At 39.8% G+C, this 23,697-nt stretch overlaps 1 protein-coding gene across 2 annotated transcripts; it reads left to right on the top strand.

Annotated features, from left to right (window-relative positions):
* Positions 1-4,776: 4,776 nt before the first annotated feature.
* On the top strand, positions 4,777-13,022 carry AKAP5 (A-kinase anchoring protein 5). 2 transcript variants are annotated; one of them, XM_041758658.1, is made up of 2 exons: positions 4,777-4,947; positions 7,200-13,022. In XM_041758658.1, exon 2 carries the CDS (start codon positions 7,464-7,466, stop codon positions 8,748-8,750), a length of 1,287 nt encoding a protein of 428 aa, XP_041614592.1. In that variant the 5' UTR covers positions 4,777-4,947; positions 7,200-7,463; the 3' UTR covers positions 8,751-13,022. The 2 variants fall into 2 exon arrangements, with proteins under 2 accessions (XP_041614592.1, XP_041614593.1); XM_041758659.1 differs by lacking the exon at positions 4,777-4,947 and adding an exon at positions 5,144-5,392.
* Positions 13,023-23,697: the final 10,675 nt, after the last annotated feature.

Here is a 23,697-nt window from a genome sequence, read left to right as displayed (position 1 = left end):
GGTAAATGGCACATGCTTGCAGATTTCTGGGAGGACACATCATCAGGGGATCTCCTGATGGGGTTGAAGGGGGAAGTAGGGTATAGAGAATGTGCCTTATCATATACCTTTCTATATTGTTTTTTTTTTTTTAACCAGAGAAAGTATTGCTTATACAAGTTTTTGTCCTGAACTTCCTTGGAATTCCGTTTCTGTCATAGCTTTAGCTCCATTTATTTTTAGTTCTCAGGAAGGATGGTCATAAAGCACTAACTGTAGGTAAACCTTACCTGCTCTGTTGGATCAGCAAATATTTATTGAGCTGTGCCTGGGCTCCACCCCTCCCTCCAGAATGTTTTTTTTTTTTTTTTCCCTGCAATGTTTTCTCTTCTCTTCTTGTTCTTTAGCTTCTGTCTCTTTCTCTCCTATTCTTTGCTTCCTCTTCCCCCTTGTCTTCCTACATTGGATCCTTCCAGAAGATGCTGCATCCCCACTGATGCCAGTGTAAACACTACTGGTATCAGTGGAGCAGTATTTTTCCCCATGTCCTTGGTTTTATTATATTTAATTCCCTAGATTCACCTCAGTGTTGCAATACAGTTTGCCATCCAAAGAAGTGATGGCGGTGCTGTGGGGGCATATGGCAAAGGAGTCCCAAGTGCAGAGCCCCAGCTTCACCATGTTTTGTGCTGTGCCTGGCACATTGTACACAATGATGTCAGTTCCTGTTCCAAAGCATCATGCGGGCCCAGTCTACACAGAGTTCACTGTTTTTCATGTTTTTGTAAATGTCCTGTAAGACCTCATCTGGAATGGGACTTGCCGGGAATTTATTTTATAAATAAGGGAAGAAAGCAGTCTATGGTCAGACATGGTGACTTAAAGATCATCTTAAAGCATTCAGGCTTCCTAGTATTCCCAAAAGCCATGTGGGCTTACATCTTTAAGACTGATAAGGAATAGTGAACACAATTGGTGGGAGAGGGTGACTGGAGTTTTATAAACCATATAATAAGTAACGCAAATTGTTTTTACTAGATACTGCTTGGAATGAATAGACTGTCACCAATGCAAGAATTTCCCTAAGTAGGAGTAAAATAGGTCTTCAGTAAAAATTCAAATGGTACAAGTTGCTTTTTCCATCGGGCATTATATCTTGGAGATCTTACTACATGAGCAGTTTGAGATTCACCTTGTTTCCTATGGCTGTGTAGTATTTAAACCATCCTCTGTCAATGGACACTTAACATTGTTTCATGGTTTTTGCTATTACAAATGAGAGAGCACTGAATATTCTCTTATATATCAGTGCAGTTTGTGTAGAAGCATCTGTTGGATAAAAAATTAGGAATGGAATTGCTTAAAAATGACCTTTAGCTTCAAAATGAGAGGTAGCCTTTGGCTAGAAATAGGTAGAGATAAATTATAGTGAAACAAATTTGTAAATTAGGTTTCAATTTCCATTTTACAGAAAGGCAAATTCCAGAATTGCACTGCTGTTGCCTACCAGATGAGCTTGTTAAAGTCCTCTGACTCCAAAGCTTTTGCTGTTTACCAGCATTCTGCATGTCAGAGCTGTTCCTAGAAGCCAGCCCCTGCCAAGTGGCACAGAAAAGGACCTCCGCTTAATGACAGGTGGAAAGCTCTGCCCATTTCACTTCCCTCCAGAAGGAAGGGATGATAACAGGTGACAGGAGCAGAGGGAAAAAATAAAGAGGTTAGGAACGCTGCTGAGCGATTATTGATACCATGGGTTTTGTGGAACTGATTCTTCAATCTGTGATTAAGAAGTGTGATAGAGGGATCCCTGGGTGGCGCAGTGGTTTGGCGCCTGCCTTTGGCCCAGGGCGCGATCCTGGAGACCCGGGATCGAATCCCACGTCAGGCTCCCGGTGCATGGAGCCTGCTTCTCCCTCTGCCTGTATCTCTGCCTCTCTCTCTCTCTGTGACTATCATAAATAAATAAAAAATTAAAAAAAAAAAAAGTGTGATAGAGAGGCATCTGGCTGACTCAGTTGGTGGAGCATGTGACTCTTGGTCTCAGGGTTAGGAGTTTGAGCCCCATGGTGGAAGTAGAGATTACTTAAAAAAAATAAAAGTGTGATGAAGAGATGGCATGAAGGATTAAAAAAATAACTGCAGGCTAACTGAAGACATGAATTCAAGACCTACAGAAACAGTAGTGCTTGGGGTACATATTAGTATGTATTGCCAAGCAAGGTCCAGTACCTTTTTACCTTGGGGGTAGGAGCCCTTGGAGATCACTGGCCTCCCTATTGCCATTCTTAACCCTTCTCTGGGCCACCAATGCTTTCCCTCCCCATTATTTTTAATGTTACTGATAAACAGATTGGGCTCTCTATTCTGCACTTCAGAGGCTGTTGCCATGCGCTGAAGACATATATATATATATATATATATATATATATATATATATATATATATATATATATACTCAATTCAGAAGAGGCAGCATTTGTGTGCTGCCAAGTAAAGCAGATTACAACAGAACCACTGTGTGTTCACTGGTACAATCTTGATGGTGCCTAGGAACATCAAAATACCAGAAATTGAGCCACAAGTTCATTTAATGCTGTACCAGGGAAGGGGATGGAGGGCTTATTCCCAGAAGGTTTCTAAAAATATAAGAATTATTACTAAGGAGTTATAAATCATTTTTGGTAGCTACAAGCCCAGGCCATGGGTCTATGGGACCAGGATGGGAGAAATCCCATGATCAGTTGAGATTAGTTAAACATGCAAGTTATTCTACTGGCACAGTGTGTCTGGTGATATTAACAAGATAAGCTGTAGGTAGGATAATTTCTCATCAGATTGGGGAAATATATTTATAGCCTGTTTCTCATTATATAATCAAAAGCTACTAATGGAGTAGCAGACAATAATATGGGTAATAGCTTACTGTCATTTAAGTGAGTTCAGGGATGACAGGTTTCTTTCATGCATGAAGTACTGGATACATTTCTTAAAACTCAGATGTGGCATCCAATTCTAGTCATACCCTAAGGAAAAATCACAGTGCAGTATTTCATTTATAGTACTATATTCTTTGTGAGTGAGTGTGTGTCGCTGCGTGTGGTGGAGGTTGCAAATGAGTTGAAATATACCTTAAAGAAATCTTCCCTTCAAACCCGAAATCAGTTTACCTCTTAGCTCTTCATCACCCTTCCGTTCCCTTTCATTAGTCCTTAAAGAAAAAAAAAAAAGCGGAATAAGATCTACAAGTCTATTATCTTAACCTGTTCATTGTCTCATTTCCAACTCCTGCCTTAGAGAGCTGTTCTACCCCTGTCTTCATCTGGATAAGCTCATCTTATTTTTGCCTGAAATTGTTGCAAACTCCAAGATCTAGTAGATTTGGAAAAACCTGGATCTCAGTGAGTGATAGCATCTCAATTAGTCCTGAGTGGCATGGGTTTCTTTTGGCTTACTTAAAGTTCACAAGTGTCAGTAAGCAGGGTGAGCAACCCATCTGGGCATATAAACGAACAGACTGTGGTGTTTGCTGACCACACAAAGATAGACTGAATTAATTGCAACTTAGGCAGATGCTTAGGGATTTCCGTTTTACAGCTCTGGTCTCTGACTTTACCTGACTTTACCCTGACAGCTTAGATTCAGCTTTGCTATTGTGTCCTAATGGTTCTTCCTTAAATCTCAGAGCTACATTATCTCACAAAGGTAAAATATATTCCTGGAAAAACATCCAAAAGCAAATAACTGAGATTTGCTTCCCCAAAGGTCATGATCCTACCAAAGAAAGGAGGTAAGTACAAATGCTTTGCAGTAATTCTTTGCTCCGCCTTAATAGGTTCTTCAGCCGGATGGTGCGCCTGGGAGGGCTCGAGGAGGAGCCCACTGCGCAACCTCAGCCTCAACCTCAGGGGGACCTCAGAGCGGGAACTCTCAGGAAGGCCCTGGTACGTAATGTTGACCCGGAAGCATGCCACCTAAGCCCTCAGCCACACTCTGGTCAATGAAACCAATGGGTCATGTGTAGAAATAAATGCTTACGGTGCTTTTCACCGTGGCTAGCAACTTGTTTAGATAAAGCTCAGAAAATGTATGAAAATACACAACCTAGCCGTCCAGGCAGGCCGGATCGATGTTGCCTGTGCCCTTTGCTCTGGTTGGGGCTGGAATCGTGAGAAGAGCCCACCTCCTGTTCCCCACCCCCCACCCCCATCCCGCTTAGTGGAGAGGGAGAAGACTAAGCAGACCCTGGAGATGCGGCAGGTGCAGAAGGTGGATGGGGCTGCGGTCCTGGGCCCTCCTGACCTCCGCGCACAGGCCGCATCACCTCGACGTGCCGCCTGCGCTAGGGCCTCGGAGAGTATCGGTCCCCGCACCATGACACCTGACGTCCAGAGCCACTCCTGGGAAAGTTTCTGTCTGTTTCAATTTCTATATGCAGTTTTCTCCCCGAACGAGCTTTCACTCTGCAGTTTTTAACCATGCTTTTAAAATGCATCTGTCGTGTCTGAATATTCGGCGTGTTGGAGGGAAAGGGGGCTTAAATGGGAGCGCCCACGAGGTAAAGCCAGGTTTCGCTATTTTCCGTCTCAGTATGCGGACCCCCGCCCCGGCTGCCAGCGCTCCCGTGGGGCGGTCCGCGCGCGGGGCGGGCGCGGGGGGCGGGAGTGCCCGGGGCGCCCCCACGCCGCGGGGCCGGCCGCTCGCAGGCAGCGCCCCGCCCGGTCCCGTCCCGCGCCGCCCCCCGCCCCGCGCGCCCCGCCCCGCCCCGCCCCCCGCGCCCCGCCCCGCCCCGCCCCGCGCGCCTCCGAGCCGCGGGCTGTGGCTCCCCGCGCGCTGGGCAGGGGGCGCCGCGGGCTGCGGTCCCGCCGCGGAGGGCTGCTCGCTGCGGGTGCGACGGGCTCCCTGGGCGCCGGCCTCGCGAGCGGCCCCTGCCCTCGGCAGCAGGGTCTCCGGGGACCCCGGCGCCCGCGGGTAAGCGAGGGAGGGGGGCGGGGGGCGGGGGCCGGGGGCGGGGTGTGGGCCCGTGCGGGGTGGGCTGGCGGCGCGGGGGGCGCGGGGGGCGCGGGGGGCGCGGGGGGCGGGGGATGCCCGCGGGGCGCCCGCAGTCCCGGCCCGGGGTGAGGACCCGGCGGGGGGGGGGGCTCCCGGCAGCGTGGGCGGGTACGGCTCTCCCCCCCCCCCCCCCAGGACTGGGATTGGGGTTCCTGGCGCCTGGAGTGGTGCAGCTCGCCGCGGCCCGAAGCGGGGCTCCCCGCCCTGCGTCCTCGGCCCCGCGCTCCGGCCCGGGAGACCCGGAGCTGCCCCGCGCGTCGGCCCGAGGTGACAGCGGGGCCTCACCGATACCGCGGCACGACAGCACCTGCGGGCGAAGGAGCGCCCTTTACACGCTAACATCCTGCAAAGTCTACGTCCGCAGGTTGTATTTTCCCCTAACGGGGAGGGGGTGCTAGGGCTGTGTTTGGCTGTTTTATTTCTGCCGTGATCGACGTTCGAAAGGGAGCTGCTCAAGCTCTTGTCTTTGGGCGATCCAGATTAACTTCGGACGGTGCCAGCCCAAACGTGATCTGACTCCTGTATTTCTGTTGTGCCGCCTCTGGTTGGTAGGGACCCAGGTGCTGAGAGCTCCGAGCGAGCTGTGATCAGCCCTGGCTCCAGAGCTTATGAAAGCTCCCCCCTTACCCGAGGAGGGACGCCTGCAATGTTCAGGTGTTAGCCCCCCCGCTGTTCTGGGAGGACTTTGTCCTTCTGTCAGGGGCACAGAGTATGTAACTCCCAACCCAAAGGAATATTTACTTAGATTGTAAACTGATTTTCAGAGCTCCAGTTGCTTCTGTGGTTCATACAGTCAAGAGCTACCCAAATAAACCTTCAGGGCTGAAGGACTTACACAAAAACGGAAGAGTCCCCTTGCTTATTGTAGGACCTCCAGCAACAAAAATTAATACAGCTTCTGTTAGATCACCGCCTCGCATCTGTGTTCATTGGTGCTGTCATACTGTTCTGTGGATTAATTTTATGTTTATACATATCTAATCAGTTTGCCAGTTGCTGGCTTATCCATTTTATTTGGCTTTCAAATTAGTTCCAAAGCCAAGAACAAAAGATAGAGAATTTCAAAAGCCTGATTGTAAAATAGCAAGAATTCGGTCTAATGTTGGTTCAATTATGAGTTGATGGGCTGCATTATGGTTAAATATTTAATAATTAAATTTTTGACTATTGAATATAGTGCAGATTAGTATCTCTGAACGATTCATTTTTCTGATAAAACTCTGATGCCCACTTTCAGAGCATGGGCTTCAGAAACAGGCAATTTGATTCAATCCGATCTCTGTTACCTACTAGCTGTGTAATCTCAGGCAATTTGCTTAATCTCTATGCCTCAGTTTCTTCCTCTGTAAATAGTGATACCACCGCCTACTCATTTTGTAGTGTTGTGGGGAAGATTAGAGATGTATGTAAAAGTGCTTCGCATTTCTTAATGCATAGGAGTTGCTCAATATACGTCAGCTATTATTATCATTCACTCTTACTGACCTTCAACTATGTGCTCATTATGGAAAATATTTGAACAGTCTATGTTTATGGAAAAAAAATGTCAAAATTATACAACTAAATTTAAGAGGAGAGAATGACAGTGATGTTAAATTTCCCAGCGTATGTATGAAAAGTAGCACCTCTCTGATGGAACACACATTTTTAGAACAGAAACCTTATGGTATAATGGAAAGAACACTGGAGAGTCAGTCTTCAGTTCTAACTCTGGCTATGACCTTATCTAACTGTATGGCTTTAGGCACTCCAGCTACCCACTCTGGAGCTCAGCTGCTTCATCTGGCTGGACTCGAATGATCTCTAAGATCCTTTGTGGCTGCAGAATTCTTTATTGTATGTAATAGAAATCATCCTAGCTTGCTTACCGCCTTGCTCTGTTTTGTTATGGTCGTTTGTTAACTTGAATCTGAGTCATAAACATCCATAAAGATAGCACAGTGAAAGAACTGATAATCAGATTTGCAAATAATCCAAGTTGAAGTTTAAACAAAGAGAACAAAGCAAAATAGATTCACATTGAGATCTTTTTGATATTTTTTATTCTGCAGTCAGTAGGTTATTAGATGGGAAGTGTGCCTGATAGCATCATATATATTCAACTGAAATCTTTCTATAGAAAACAGTTGGCTGATGGCAAAATAAAATACCACTCTCTTTTCTCTCATCAGGTTGATCCTTAAAAAAAAAAAAAAAAATCTATCCAGTAAAGGGCTTTCATGAAGAAATTAAAGACAGAAATTACAAGTAAGAGAGAAACTAGGAATTATACGCTGGAGAAACCACCACCTAAAATAACTGTATGGAGTAAGACACAAAGAGTGAATACATCTGAAAGAATTTTTACTTACTATGATATTTTCTGCCCACTTTTTAAAGACTGCTAAGGAAGAGAGAATATAGTTTTCTAGAGGAAGAACGAGTGTAATGTAAAAATGGAGACCACAGTTTCTGAAATTCAGGTTGAAAGCAAGGATGAGAAGAGACCAACAGAAGTTAGTCCTCAAGATGAGAGGCAAGAGGAAAGAGCATCAGTGCTTTGCTTCAAGAGAAGAAAGAAAGCAACCAAAGCAATGAAGCCCAGGGCTAGCTCTGAAGCTGCTGGGGCAGCAATGAAGTGTCCACCAGAAGCAGGAGCTTCCAATCAGCCACAGCCCCCAGGGGGTGCCTGGGCCTCAATCAAACGTCTTGTAACACGCAGGAAAAGGTCAGAATCTTCAAAGCAGCAAAAGCTCTTTGAGGCTAAAGTACAACCTGAAATCAGTGCTGAGGATGCTGATCTTTCTAAGAAAAAGGCAAAATCCGGACTTAAGATTCCTTGCATAAAATTCTCAAAAGGAGAGAAAAGAAGTAATCATTCCAAAATTATAGAAGACTCAGACTGCAGCATCAGAGTCCAGGGAGAGGCTGAACATTTGGATACAAAAGCTGCAGCCCAATCAGATGACCAGACAACAAAGACCAAGTTGCCCCAGGATGTAAGTGAAGAGGTCTCACGGAAAGGAGGTGATGAGATCTGTGAACCAAAGGTGAGCAACAGCACAACTACACCTGGAGAAAAGGTGATTTCAGTAGAACTTGGGTTAGATACCAGGCATTCTGCTGTTCACCCAGGAACTCTAATCCTTGAAGGAGATACTGAAACGATTGAGGAAAAACAGAGTGTTCAACCCCCACAAGCAAGCGCAATTGAAACTTCAGAAACAGAACAGCCACCAGTGGTTTCTGATGTTCTTCCCTCACCTACAATCCCAGATCAGCAAATTGTGGAAGAAGCTAGAAGCAATATCCTAGAAAGTGAACCAAATTGGGAAGAGCACGAAAGTAGAGAAATTGTAGCCGAGGAGAGTGAGCCTAAAGTTACTGAACTGAGCCAGGAATCTGAGCTGAGAGAAAATGAGGTCACTGCAGAGAAACCCAAACCAGAAGAAAGCAAAAGAATGGAGCCAATTGCTATTATTATTACAGACACTGAAATCAGTGAATTTGATGTTAAGAAATCTAAAAATGTCCCTAAGCAATTCTTAATTTCTATTGAAAATGAGCAAGTAGGGGTTTTTGCTAATGATAGTGGTTTTGAGGGTAGAACTTCAGAACAGTATGAAACACTCTTAATAGAAACAGCTTCTTCTCTTGTTAAGAATGCTATCCAATTGTCTATAGAACAGCTGGTTAATGAAATGGCCTCTGATGATAATAAAATGAACAATCTTCTACAGTGACTTAATTTCCAGATCATGAGAGGAAAAGAAAAAAGGCTTAATGCTAATTATTATACATATTTGTGGCATTTCTTAATCAGTTACAAATGAGAGGTTTATCATCTGTGGAACTTAAAGGTACAGTTCCAGCCCAAAAAATGCTAAAGAATTAAGTTTATAAAACTCTCCTACTACTGAAATGCAGTCACTTCTGGATTAGAGGAAGTCAGTACAGATTGCAATAGAAGTGACATACAGGGAGTTGCTAAAATGACATGTGGAAGTTGGGGTGTTTGGGGGAAGGAAGCTGTATTTATTGAGCACTTATGATATACCAGAAACTCTTTAATATTATCTGGTGTCAAAAGCCCGGTTTCCTTTTGATAGTTCAATCCTGTATATAGGTTAACATCACATTCGATTTTCAAAGCTTTTTTTTTTTTTACAGTGCACTTTTATGTTTAAAATGGTGAATAAGGTGAGCTATTTTTGTGAATGTGTGATTTACAGTTGTTACACTCATAGGCAGTAGTCTTACCTCAAAAAAAAAAAAATTGCCTTTTCCTAATTTCAGCAGATTGTGCATATTTGAATTAAACATGAGTGTTTTTCTAGTCTTGCTTAAATACCATACAAAAGCCATTCACAATTTATTTCAAATAATTACCAAGTGCAAAGGTGTGGAAATAGGCAGTGCATTTTCTCTCTCCATCTTTCTTCTGCCTCAAACCTGTCTAAATCTATTTCTACATGGGGTCATCTGCTGAAAAGTTAAAAACAAAACAAAACTAAAAAAACTAAACAACAGCAACAGCAAAAACAAGAAGAGTGAAATACTGTTTCTCATCCAGGAGAAGCAAACTGCCCGAGTAACAAATTATCACAGATAACATAGGATTCATCTTGCAGGATTGCTTCTCTAGAGACCAAAATTTTCCACCTCTCCTCAAGGAGGGAATTCACAGCCAGCCCAGCAGTAAAAGTCCTAGAAAATCATAATAACTTAGTGCAAATATTAATCATTTTTGAAAAAGAATGAGCCAAGTTCATAGTTGAATAAAAAGTGAAACGTTATTGCTAAAGCACATTATATTTTAATGTCAGTATTCTCTCATTGTGCCTATGTGTCAGGAGACACCAGTGACAAACATTTTACATGTATTTTGAAAATTAACTTTTTCATCAGTATTTTCAATCCAGCTAATCCCTTACCAAAAAAAAAAAAAAAAAAAAAAGAACTTAATATAACAATGAGAAGGGCTTATTTGCATTTTATCTGGTCATTTAAATCATCAATCTCATCAATAATTACCTTTTTTTTTTTGAAAAAAGTAATTCCATTTCAATATTTCCTTGTGTGAAATGGCCATAATACTACAACACACTTCCCTACCTCACAGGTAAAGATCCAAATTGTATAGTCCACACTGTCTAAACTGAGGGACAATGCTGCTCTGACAGTATATGAAGTATAGAGCTTTCCACTTGAGTTGCAAGATATTTATTAAAGAGTATTTGTACATTCTTGGAGAAAAGGGTGTACATTAGATGACTGTAAATGATCTGGTGACTTCTTACATTTTTTATGGATTATGTATAGAAAGTATATGCTAATTTGTCCTATAGAACCTTCTTTGTTTCTTGCTGTGAGTAAGTGCATCTTGAGACCTTTGGCAGAAAAACCTAATCTGACTTTGGAACCGAACCAAATAATGGATATGATTAGCAAGATTCTTTGCTAAAGTGCAAAATTATTCCCCCAGACTTTTCTACCTTCATGCCTATAAACTTGGGAGGATAAACCCACAAAAATCCTTCAATTTAGCAACACAAAAGTGGATTTTCAAAACATATGACCCAAGAAATGAATTTTAGTTGTACAATATTTAAACATTAAAAAAAGACTGCTAAGTCATTCTCCCTAAAAATACTCTTAATTCACTATATGTGGTGCTAATGGACTTGGATGGCTACCAGCAAATATCATATCATATGTAAAAGTGAACAATTTTTTAAAAGCTGATCAAAGTTGGTGCATTTTACAGTGTTTTAAGGAATCCTATCTTCATTTATTGCAAGAATGACTCAAGCCAATACACTTGCATTGTAAGTTTTTTAGTAATCTGTCATGAATGAAAACAAAGTATAGCACTTATCAGTGATTAAAATATTTTGGAAGGATTAGGCATATTTGGGAGTTTTAAAAACAGATATGAGATAAATATGTGTAATTAATTATTTTTGTTAAGAAAACAACTCTCTCTAGTCCTGGGTTTCTACTTTTTTTTCCACTATGGTTTGATATATATTTTTGGTTAGAATGTATTATAATTGACTGTTTTTGTGATAAAATGTGTACTCTACTTGCATTCATTCCTAACTGGTTCCTTCTTAATCTTTTCTATTGAGAATATCTGGTGGATTAAATAAATAGGATTCCAGTCTCAAAAAGGAATCCAGAAATTAATTGGTCTCAATCTGAGTATACCTGCCACATGGCCAAATCCTATTAAAGTGAACTCTAAGGTGATCTAAATTGTTTTGTTATAGAAATAAGCAGGAATCAGGTAACTTGGAAGCCTCTTATAAAATATGTTTCATTTCAATAATATTTATTTTAAGCAATTGGACCTTATATGCAAGGCATGAAATGAATATAAATAGGTCCCTATTCAGTTCCTACCCATTTGACATAATTAAAATGATCATTTAAAAGGTAATTTAATAATACCACATTAATTTTCATTTAAATTTGCTGTGATAAATGCTGCCCTTTGAACTCAATTTACAAGGTGGGTTGCTTTATTGGATACTTGTTAATTTTTTCAGCATATTTATGTTCTTCCTTTTAAGAGTCAAGTATTATTCACTTTGCTTTACAACCCAGTGAATATGAAAACCCTCTTCTATTTTATGGAGCACTATTCACTTAACATTTTCTCAAAGTACTTTATAGGATATAAAAATAGTACTGGGTAACATTTAAGTAAAGGTAGCAGAAAACAAAAGAACTTTCAAACAGAAATCATGTTCCCTGCCACCTCCTCCACCTCAAAGAATAATAAGCATGTGGCACAAATGGAATTCTTCAGAAAAGCTGCCTGCATAATTTTCTTTCAAGGTAATGCATTTGACAGTACGAAGTTTGTAATGGTCTTAATTAATGGTCCACTATTTAGTGGAATCAAAGAAACTCTGATTTATTTCTGAGAGATCATTTTATTTCACCAGTGTCTGTAAAAAGCCTTACTGCTTAAGGTTGTTAAAGATACGGGGTATGGGAGGGCACCAGTCAAATCTGGCTTCTGCATGCAATCCAGAGTTAACTTCATAAATGTTTAACTTCAAGTTGCCTTATTTTTTATAGTTAAAGAGTTAATTTGCAGGGAGCGGGGTGGTTTGCAGCAGAATTTTTAAAATAATTGCTAGGCTTTAGAATCCCATTGTTTGGAAAAATCCTTTTAATGTCAACTTGATGCAGATCTATAGAGTCTTCTAATTTTATCTGATACTCAATACATCAGGGGTTGATTTTTCTGCCTGCCATTTCTATATTTTTTAAAAGTCGTTGTTTATGGTTTCAGGTTCTTTAGGTTCAAATTCCTATGATGTTTTATCATATAACATAAGGTTTCTTATACAGAATTCAAAATTTTAATAGTACATTTTGTGGTACAGTTTTGAAAATTCTTGTAATCCTTATTTAGTTACAAAAATCAAACAGAAGGAAGCTACATAAAATTTAGATGTCCTGATTAAATTCAGTTTGATTCAACATGTGTTGAGTATAACATATGCCCAACAATGTTTGTAAAGGAGACAGGCTTCCAGCCCTCCAAGAGCTCAAGCTAGGGAACAGCAACCAGAGGAACTGGGACAGTGATTAAGGCAGAGCCATAGGCAGTGCAGGATCATAGTGCCATAGAGGGGAGAATAGAGAGTGGTTAATTTGTCCATTGTGGGGAGGTGAGCAGTTTGAAAGCATCCAAATGCAGAGCAATTTGAAAGCATTGTTTCTAAATAGTTAAACAGTTATGTTCATTATGATTTGTGAACAGGTGCAGAAAAAAAGCCTGCATAATGTTACATATTTATAGTAGTTCTTTGTCTGTAAAAATGTTAAGTGGATGAGCTATTATGAAAGTAAAAATTCCATTTTGTAATTTCTCATTAAAGTTAGTACTATATGACTGGATCAGATGCTAATATTTAAGAAATACTCTGTAGAAAAAGGCTTCAACTGAATTAATATATGTATGACTCAATATAGAATAAATATCGTAGTGGCTCATGTTTATTTTATTTATGTAAATCTTTTAAGTGAAAGGTGGCATATTTCCTAAAAGTATAAAGATCACACTGATGAAACTGTTGAGTTAGCACTACCAAAGATTTCTGCTCTGCTGATTGGGTGTTAGACTTTACAATGACATGCCTAGAAGAGCGCACTTCCAGCAAAGAAAAACACAAATACCTTGAATTCAATTTCAATAAAATGTCTATCCACTTACAGGGCATTTCTGACTTTGATGCCATCTATAAATTTGACAGAAGTGTACTTGTTTTCATCATCTCTTGCTATACTCATTAGTTGTCTTTTCTACATTATATTAACCTATCAATTGTTAGTAATTTTTTTTAAAGATTTTATTTATTTGACAGAGAGAGAGAGAGAGCAGGTCCCCACTGAGCAGAGCCTGACTTGGGGCTCCATCCCAGGACCCTTGGATCATGACCTGAGCCAAAGGCAGATACTTAACTGACAGAGCCAACCTGGGGCCCTGAATTGTTTTCAATCTTTTTGGCTCTCCAGATAACTAAACAAACTTGATGTGAAAATGCTTAAATTATTCAGATGTTGGGCAGCCCGGGTGGCTCAGGGGTTTAGCGCTGCCTTCAGCCCAGGGCCTGATCTTGGAGACCCAGGATCAATGTCAGGCTCCCTACATGGAGCTTGTCTCTCTCTCTCTCTCTCTCTCTCTCTCTCTCTCTCTCTGTGTGTGTGTGTCTCTCTCATGAATAAATAAATAAAATCTTAAAAAACTATTCAGATGTTGCCTGCTAAAGCTGAGTGTTTCAAAAGTTCTATGTTTATGAAGACACTGATTTTATTCCCCTAACATTGACAACCTTGTTTTTCCTTAAGCACAGCACAATGGCAATACAAAAGAACGTACTTTCCAAATCTTGGGACCAATTTAAAGTTGATAGTGTCATAGTGTCTGGGGTGCCTGGCTGGCTCAATCAGCAGAGCATGCGGCTTTTGATCTCAGGGTTGTGAGTTTGTGCCCCATGTTGGGTGTGGAGATAAAAAAAAAAAATAAAGTGGATAGTGTCCTAAAACTAAAACTTCTTCCAAAGCAAAATGTCTTACTAATGTACAAACCCTGTGCGTAAGATTATTTACTATTTCAAATTTTGCAGAATTATAAAGTTCTTATTAAATCATATCTTTCTAATATAAAAGAAAGATAACACTACATTTTGCAAAACTTGTCCTCATAGGCAATTCTGCTAATCCTTTAGATCTACCATTACTGCTGAAGTCTGGAGTCCCTGACCTCTTTTTGCATGCCTACTTTTTCTCCAAAAGCTTGAAAAGGTTGAGTTTCTGAGCTTTGGAAAGCATGAGAACAGACAGTCCCCAACTTATGATGTTCAACTAATAATTTTTTGGCTTTATTATCATGTGAAAGCAATATGCGTTCAGTAGAAACTGTACCCGGAATTTTGGATTTTGATATTTCCCAGGCTAACACTATGTGGCACAATACTCTGTCATAGTGCTGGACAACAGCAGCTACAGCCCACGCTCAACCATGTGATCACGAGGGTCAGTAACTGATACACTTACAACCCATACAACCGTTCTGGATTTCACTTTCAGTACAGTAGTCAATAAATTACATGAAATAGTCAATACTTTATCATAAAGTAGGATTTGTGTTAGATGATCTTTCCCCAAATAGGCTAATGTAAGTGTTCTATGTTTAAAGTAGCTGTGCTCTAAGTGGTGATGTTTGGTGGGTTAAGTGTATTAAATGCATTTTCAACTTGTATTTTCAATTTACGATGGGTCTATTAGGACATAACCCCATCACAAATGGAGGAAGATTATATGTGTTTGTACCTGGCAACACTACACATCCGCAGAAATTCCTCAGCAAAGCTGGGCACAGGTGCCACAAACAATTAGGGAAAACCTGGGTAAGTGGAGGATGGTGTGGTGGGCCCCAGCCTAGAAAAATCCCAAACTGAAAATTGTCTCTGTAAATTCCAACTCATAACAGCAGTGGTAGCAGCATTCAGCAGTTTCTGTACATTAGCAAGACACGATGCACTTTTCCTATGACTCATTTTGTAGCTAAGCTCAAGACTTTCAGCCTTGATTTTTATTACAGTGCAATTATGGAGTAGAAATTCAGCTTTCCACAGCTATACTTGTGACCATAAAACCCAGACCTTCCACTTCTGCACTCCTGGAAATGGGGAGCACAGGGTGACACAAAAGCAGATGAAATTATTTGTATACTTGTACTCGAAGCTTTTATTCCCAAATCCTTACTGTGACATCTGTACTTTCAGGGCACAGGAAGGTGGAGTCAGTCTGGCTACAAGTGGGTCTCTGGACCACATCTATGATCAGTAAGTCACCACTAATGCAGCTACAAGCACACTCCAATCCATCAAATACCCTCATACATAAATTACAGTGCAGAGGTTCCGTGTAGAGCAGCCATTTGTGGCATTAAAAACCTGGGATATTGCCCCCCATTTAAATACATCATCCAAAACCAGAGTATTTCCATCCTCTTGATCAGAACTAGTTAGAACTGCCCTTGTTCTCTGGGTAAGGCTGAGATGTACGGAATGCCAAGACAGTTGGTCACCACTCAATTCAAGTGAAAAAAAGTCCAGCTGACTTTCTGATCTTTTATGCAGATGTGCCACAAACAGCCTTATCAGCAGTTCAGTGAACTGCTTAGAATTATCTTTTTAGTTTTATGGGTTTCTTCTACACCCTTAATGTCTGGCTGATGTGTTTTTTCTGACCTGTGGAGGTTTAATAGTGAATGATAATCATTATGGTTCGGTAAACTCTAAAACGTATTTATATCTAGCTGATCTTAACCTTTTTTTTTTTCATTAAGGTATCATTCATATACAGTAAAATCCACCCTGTATGTGCACAGGTCTACAGATTTTGACAGACACATATAGCTGTGTCATCTAGGGAGTTTTTTTTTTTTTCTTATTCTGATTTCATAATTCTCTACAGCACATGTGTATTTTAATTTCCTGGCTGTATCAGTGAAAACTGCTACCTGCTGCAGAAGTTCAAAATAAGGGCTTCTTAAACCCAACATTTAAACCAGGAAGAATATTCAAGGGTGCCTCGCACAGCTGTGCAGAGTGCACAGCCCACGGCAGAAGCCGGCATGTGGGGAGTGGCGCCCCCTAGTGTTTCCTGTGCATAATCTGCATGGCCGTCCGTGGCCGCTCTGAATATAGCCACCAGTTTGAGGGATCTTCAAAACTGTGGTGGTGTTAACAGTGAAACAGGAGATGTTTAAAATAAAAAAAGGAGGCTTCCATTTATATGCCTTTCCTCCCACACTTTAAAAGACTGTGATGGAAAGAGAAGACAGGAACCACTGAGCTTTATAGCACCAGACTTTGCACATATGTGAAAGAAGGGCAATGTTGCAAAATGAGAACTGGTCTGGTAAAAAAACAACAAAAACAAAAAAAAACCAACAACAAGAAAACAACTTGGAGACTCTGCTGAAATCTCTGGTCTGCATCTTATTTTTCTTAAATATGTATTTATTTTAGAGCACTCACGTGCCTGGGGGTGGGGGAAGGGGCAAAAAGAGGGAGAAAGAATCCCTATGTGGGGAGCCAACATGGAGCTTGATCTCAGGGCGCTGAGGTCATGACCTGAGCCAAAATCGAGAGCCAGAGGGACACTCAACTGACTGAGCCACTCTGGTCTGCATTTCATTTACTTTTCTTTTTTAGATTTTTTATTTACTTATAGACACAGAGAGGCAGAGACACAGGCAGAGGGAGAAGCAGGCTCCATGCAGAGAGCCTGACATGGGACTCGATCCAGGGTCTCCAGGATCACGTTCTGGGCTGCAGGCGGCACTAAACCGCTGCGCCACTGGGGTTGCCCTCTGGTCTGCATTTTAAAACCTTTTCTCTTGCCTTTGCAAATGTTACATCCTCCTTCTAAAGAACCACCATAGGTTCTTTAGATGTTCCTCCCTACAAGGCACTTAGAACAAATGCCAGTTACCAAAAAAAAAAATTTAATTAGATATTTCCCTACATATGGTTTGAACTAAGTACCATATGGCTCCCACTACAGAAAAATGTGGCAAAACTGAATTCACAAGACCTCATTCTGCTAGGGCCTATTTAGTCCACACAAGTCTAACATGGACCTTCCAGAAATTTAGACCAAACAAGCAGTAACAAATACAGCTGATGAGGGCCTCCTTCTCATGTTTCCTTCCCACAAAGCCTCTCCCAGTCCACAGGAGAGCAAAGACCAATTCAGTTGTGCAGATCACCTTTCTCGGAGTACTACTATTCCTTCAGATTTTGACATTAAAGGACACCATAGTCTTCTAATAGTTTAAGGGAAGATATTTTATTTCTATTATCTTGATACAATATCACCAAGTTGTTTCAATGAAAAAAGTTTTAACACTGTATAAACAATGGATGATAATTTATGTGAGAGAAGGTGGGATCATTCTCTAAATTGGTTACTCAGCTATAAAATGAATTTAAGAGAAGCATTTAGTGATTAGCTACAAAGTTCTAGAGTAATAATAATATTGCAAGCATAAATGATGGGCGGGGAAAGGCACACCACATTCACTCAGAACTGAAAGGCAAGAAGAGTTGCAGGCAAAAGAACTCTATTTAAATCTCAGCTTACTCAGAAAATGGAACTAGTTGGAAGGAAGTGAGGGTAGAAAAGTATAAAGAACATCAACAACCAGCTTAGAGGCACCTGGCTGCTCAGACGGAAGAGCATGTGACTCTGGATCTCCGTGTCACAAGTTTGAGCCCTGCCTTGGGTGCGGAGATTACTTAACAAACAAACAAATAACCCATCAGCTTAGAAAATCAGTTTTTGAACTACAGTTGAAAAAGAAATTCCAGAAAATAATATAGAGGCCAACCTCATGGGATGGGAATGTGAAGAAAAAAAAATGGAAGGCAAGAAACAAGGGTATATTTACTCAAATGTCCCTGGATTTATCTCTTGACCAGGCAGGACTCCAAAAACTCAGTTTGATGTCTGATTAAAAGAGCAAATGTGATGGGGAATAAAATTCCAGAGACTTACTTTAGAGATTTGCAAGAATCCTCAGAAATGCTTGATGTAATGACCACAATAAATGCTATGTTTTCAAAATAGTATTTACATGTAATTGGAAGCTTCTTGATCAAAGAAGGATGTCAACTCAGGTCATGGTCTTGGGGTCCTGGGGTCCAGCCCCACGTAGGGGCTCCCTGCTCAGTGGGGAGTTTGCTTCTCCTTCTCCCTCTGCCGCTCTTCCCTGCTATGCGAGCTCTCTCTCTCTCTCTCTCTCTCTCTCAAATAAATAAAACCTTTATTTCAAAAAACAGAGGGATGTCAAAACAGAAGTACCCAACACATTATGGAATCCTAGGAAAAATCTTGTTAGTTATGACTAATAAAACAAGATCCAGGAGCAGCTAAGTACTAAATAAATAGTGAATTAAACGAATAGTGATGCCAAATTTGAGCATAATGTAAAATAGATTTTTAAAAGATACATTGGTGCCACCTTTTGGCCAGATTAAAAATTTACACAAATTACAATCTACAATCACATTTGAATTTCAAAGAGACCCTGTTAGAGGCACAGTTGTTTGATTCAAACATTAAGTGAATAGATTTAAAACTGCCTTGCTGCTTATTAATACAGCTGATTTTTAATTCTATTTTGTATTTTTTAAGAATTGGGATAGAAGATAATACAAATAGAGTTTTAATGCTGAACAAATATATCTCATACTCCGTAAGTACTCCTTTAGTTCCTGACAGCCATCACAAAACTTATTTTAAGCTTTTCGGCCAGAATTAGTCAACTTTAGCACTACTGATATTTTGGGCTGGATAATTCCTTGGTCGGGGGGGAGGCTGTCTCCTGCATTGTGAGATGTTTAGCAGCATCCCTGACCTCTACCCACTGGATGCCAGTAGCAACATTCCCCCCACCCCACCCAGTTGTGACAACAGAAAACATCTCTACATTGCAAAATGTCCCCATGGTAAGGGGAATCACCCTGTGTATGGTTAACTTTAAGTTTCAACTGGCCACAGGTGCTGATATTTGGACAAACATTATTCTGGGTGTGTCTGTGAAGGTGTTTTTGGATGAGATAAACATTTGAATCAGTAGACTGAATAAAGCAGATTGCCTCCCCTTGTGGATCTTGAGGCTGCTGGCTTTTGGACTGGAATTACACCATCAGCTGGCCCAGGTCTCCACCTTGCCAACTAGAGATCTTGGGACATCTCAGCCTCATATCTGTGTGAGCCAATGCCCTATAACCAATCACCCTCTCTCTCTCCCTCCTTCTCTGCACACACACACTGTTCATTCTATTTCTCTGGAGAACACAGACTAATACATGCTGGTGGAGAACCACTGTTGTTGATTACATTACCAGAAAAATACAATAAATAGGGAAGAAAAAAAAAAAAGGCAAAGGGAAAGAAAAAAAAAGGCAATGGCTAGATATTAACCTTTCTTTCCAGAGATGGCAGTTGGAAAGCACTGGATTAGGATGCCAATTTTCTATTCACACAGATTCTGGTTGATAAGGACTGGGCTCTGTGATGCATTATTTTGCATTACACATCCAAGATGTTACCTGGTACAGAGACTGACTTACCCCAGTGCTAGGAGGACAATATTTGGCAGACACTTCTGTAAAATAAGAACACTGTGTATAAGCTAGACTAAAAAAAGGTTTTGTTTATGGTCATGTCACAATTTATTTGTCATGATAAAATACATGAAATCCACTGTTTTCATTCCAAATAGAGGGTACAAAACTTTCTAAAATAATGTTTCTGAAGCAAACTCAAAGCACACAAGGTGGAAGAGTTCAACCATACAATGCACCATTCACCACAATCTCCTATATTTGCCATGTGTTACTTGTACTTGGAAGATTTCTTCACTGGACCTTTTTTTTTTTATTGCACATGTTTTTGAAATCCACATTTCTTTGAAATGATTTTAAGTTGATATTTGATCTAGTCTGACTAAATGACTTTATTTGGCACAAAATAGCAGAGTTGATGGCAGTTAATGTCAAATGTGTTGGAGCACTATCTACTAAGCACAGATGCATCCTGAAGCACAACGGATCCTTCCAGGTCTTGAAGACAAAAATCTCAGTCTGTGATTCCTTGTACTTAAGACATCCACACTTGGGACTGTATAATCTTACCAGTTTTCAAAAAGTCCAACCATACAAACGTGGAAGTCCAGCAGAGAACAATCATTTGTTGATTTCACTCTTAGGAATTTAAAAATTAATTATAATAAAATACAACAGAGCTATATTTAGTTTAAAATATACAAAGACACAGATCTCATTATGAAATCTTTTCATGTGACTTATTTTACCTCAATTACTACTAAAAAATGACACTTATAAAAAAATGACACTTATCAAGGATCTTGATTACAACAGTAAGATTTTGCCTGTGCAGATAACATGGAAATACCATTTTCCAGCCTATCTTTTTCCATGATTAATATGTATTTCCTTCAGTTTAAAGTGAGGCTTTTCCATTATGAATTACTTCCAATAATGAATTACAATGTTATTATCCCCACTCTATTTCTTGTCCCCATTTACTTTTTAGATGATCTAAATTAAAGAAATGAAAATGATATTTTCCATTGCTTTTTTTCCTTTTTCCATGCATAAACAATACATTTGGGGGAACTTTCCATGAAGCTGAAATGCAAAGATTTTATTCCCTATAATGCCAAAGGACTAATATCCTTCTTTAACAGGTGGTTAAACTACAGCAGAAAAGGAATTCCAGCAACATTGCTGTTTCTAGAATATTTCTTAAAAATAAAAATAAGAATTGTGTCAATTGAGTATTAAATAGTATATTCTAAGATATTCTAAGAGTTTACGGGTTAGAATCCTGGTTAGGATCCAGGTTAGGTTTAGCCATAGAATACATGTAATTTTCTTTATATGGTTGGTTTTTATTAAGAATACTAAGAGAAAAACAGAAAATAAAAGAAAAAAGAAACACAAACTAGATAATAAAGGAAAACCAATACTTGGAGTTTTTTAAAAAAAAAAAAAAAAAAAAGAATACTAAGAGAATTTAATGCAATTTTTTTTCTATAGAGAAGGGGGTAGAGGGCAGAGGGAGAGGAATGGAGAGAAATAATCTTAAGCAGGCTCCACGCCCAGCATGGAGCCCAATGTGGGGCTCAATCTCAGGACCCTGAGACCATGACCTAAGCCAAAATCAAAACTGGGTGAACCACCCGGGTGCCCCAAACTTAACACAATTTTAGTACAAATCCTCACAACACCCCTGTGAGGTAGGTATTGCTTATATCCACTTAATGGGAAATCAGAAAAGCAAAGCAAGAAATAATAATCTTAAAACACATAAATCAAGAGATTTTGGTTCCCTTATAAGGCAGACTACACTTACAAGTTCCAGAGTTGTGACAATACGCTAATTGGGACAAATACTGAAACAACTCTGTTTCTCTCCAGAAAACAACTCTATGTAGGATCTGTAAAGAAGGGAAAGTTCTAATCTGATTCAAGAAGAAAATGTCTTTTTAGTATTTGCCTAATACACTGATTAAGGTGCATATAGCATTTCCCATTTGAAGAGCTTGGTAATCATTATGCAAACCGTTATTATATGGTTAAGATTATAGCTCCATTTTGTAGATGACATGATCAAAAATAAAGGGCTTAGCCAGAAGGACTTTTTTTATACAAGCAGATTTTCTTAGTAAGGAACCATGTCTTTAAAAATTACACTCAGGGCACAGCATTGATCATGTAACAGCTATTTTAAAAATATATGTCTGCTGAATGAATGTAAAAAAATTTAACTGGGGTCAGTCCCAACATCGCTATTCACTGGCTATCTGGAACCTATTTCTTGGGACTTTTTTCCTATAAAATGGAGTTAACATTTTTCCATTTCCTAAAACAGAATATTATGAAGACTAAAGAAAGAACATTGGCTTTGAATTTCTAATATTAAAAGGAACTATATGAATAAGGATAAAAATATAGCTAACCATCACATTCTTAACACTAAACAAATGTAGATATATTTCACTTTTAAATTAATGTTGTCTGCTATGGCCCCTCAGCCACAGCAAACTCTTACGATTTCTCCAGACTCTCCCCGAACTGCTGCCCTACCCCTCAACTCATGTGCACCCCAATCCCACCCTTTAACTACATACTTCTTATGTCAAGCAAGGTCTAATGACTGAGCAAGAAGGAAAGAACAGAGAAGAAAGAAATCAGAAAATTTGTTATACTAATGAGAAAATTGTACTTGAAGAAGGCTAGGGAATGTATCCTGAATAGCCTAAAATATATGACATCAATGTCAATATTTGTGTTCATCCTAGGAGATGAAATCTTTCAGGGTAGTATAAATTTGCACAACTGCTAGAGTGACTTAAGATTCAAGGAAGTTCTGACTCCAAAGTGTAACACATTTGTTTTTAGCCACTCCCAATATAATTGATCCTCTATCAATAGCTAGATTTTTTTCTCAACACATCTCAATCTTGACCCCAAGAAGTTTTAGTTACTTGTCTGAGGCAGAAACTCAACTGTGGTTTCTTCATTCAGCCTTCAAGAAAAACTTATCATTTCATAATTCACCTAACTTGTTTACCCACAGAAAACCTTTGTGCCCTTAGACTAAGCTAGATTACTCTTTGAGCTCCCTTCTAACCTGAACCCTGACACTGTCAGGAGATGTCCTCAGAAGGATGCAGTCATGAAGGAGCTCTGAGTTTCTGTATAATTTCTAAGCCTCACAAACCAGATTTTTTAACATGTCTGTGAGGCTTTGAATTGAACAGGACAGCATACAAGAAAGAAGAGACTGTTTTAAAGCTTTTCTCTTTTGTTATTCTTGACTAATTTTTGAAATTTAAACATTTCAGGAACAATTTAGATCTATCCTTTGTGGTGAACTTTGACCAGCTTTTTCCCCAGCTACATAAAGCAGGAGAATCTATCATTTAGTCCCTCAGTTTTAATTTTTCTGATGTTTTAGCTGTGTTAAGTTTCACTGCTATAAAAGGGAGCTAAGTTTATTCACAAAGCGAAAGCTATCATGGATTTTAGACATAGTTCTAGGACATTGACTGTATCTACTCTGCTGGTTTTATGGGCCAGAAAAAAAAAGAAAAGTGTGTCATTGAAAAATTACTTTTTCAAGTGATACTTAGAAAATTAACATCAACTGAGGCAGCCTAGAAAATCCTCTGACACTAAGAGTAGAAAGATAATTTCTATTTTACCATTTTCCTCTTTAAACTGATGGTCATAAAAAACAAACAAACAAACAACTCTAATTGCTCTTATGGTTGTTAAGGAAATGCTCTACAATAAGGTAACAATACCGGGTTTAGTGTAGACCTATTTCAACTTCTGTCTGTGTTTATCTATCTGTATGTATATTCCTATTTCTCTCTCCTTGGGATTTTATTTTAATGTCTGAATCTTCTCCCTTTCTCTCTTTTCACTAAAATATATATTTTTTAATTTTTATTTATTTATGATAGTCACACACACAGAGAGAGAGAGAGGCAGAGACACAGGCAGAGGGAGAAGCAGGCTCCATGCACCGGGAGCCCGACGTGGGATTCGATCCCGGGTC

Source organism: Vulpes lagopus, chromosome 6 (assembly GCF_018345385.1).
Source record: "Vulpes lagopus strain Blue_001 chromosome 6, ASM1834538v1, whole genome shotgun sequence".
NCBI classification, from domain to species: domain Eukaryota; kingdom Metazoa; phylum Chordata; class Mammalia; order Carnivora; family Canidae; genus Vulpes; species Vulpes lagopus.
The sequence above is the reverse complement of the archived record's forward strand: the minus strand, read 5'-3'. Positions and strand labels throughout refer to the sequence as shown.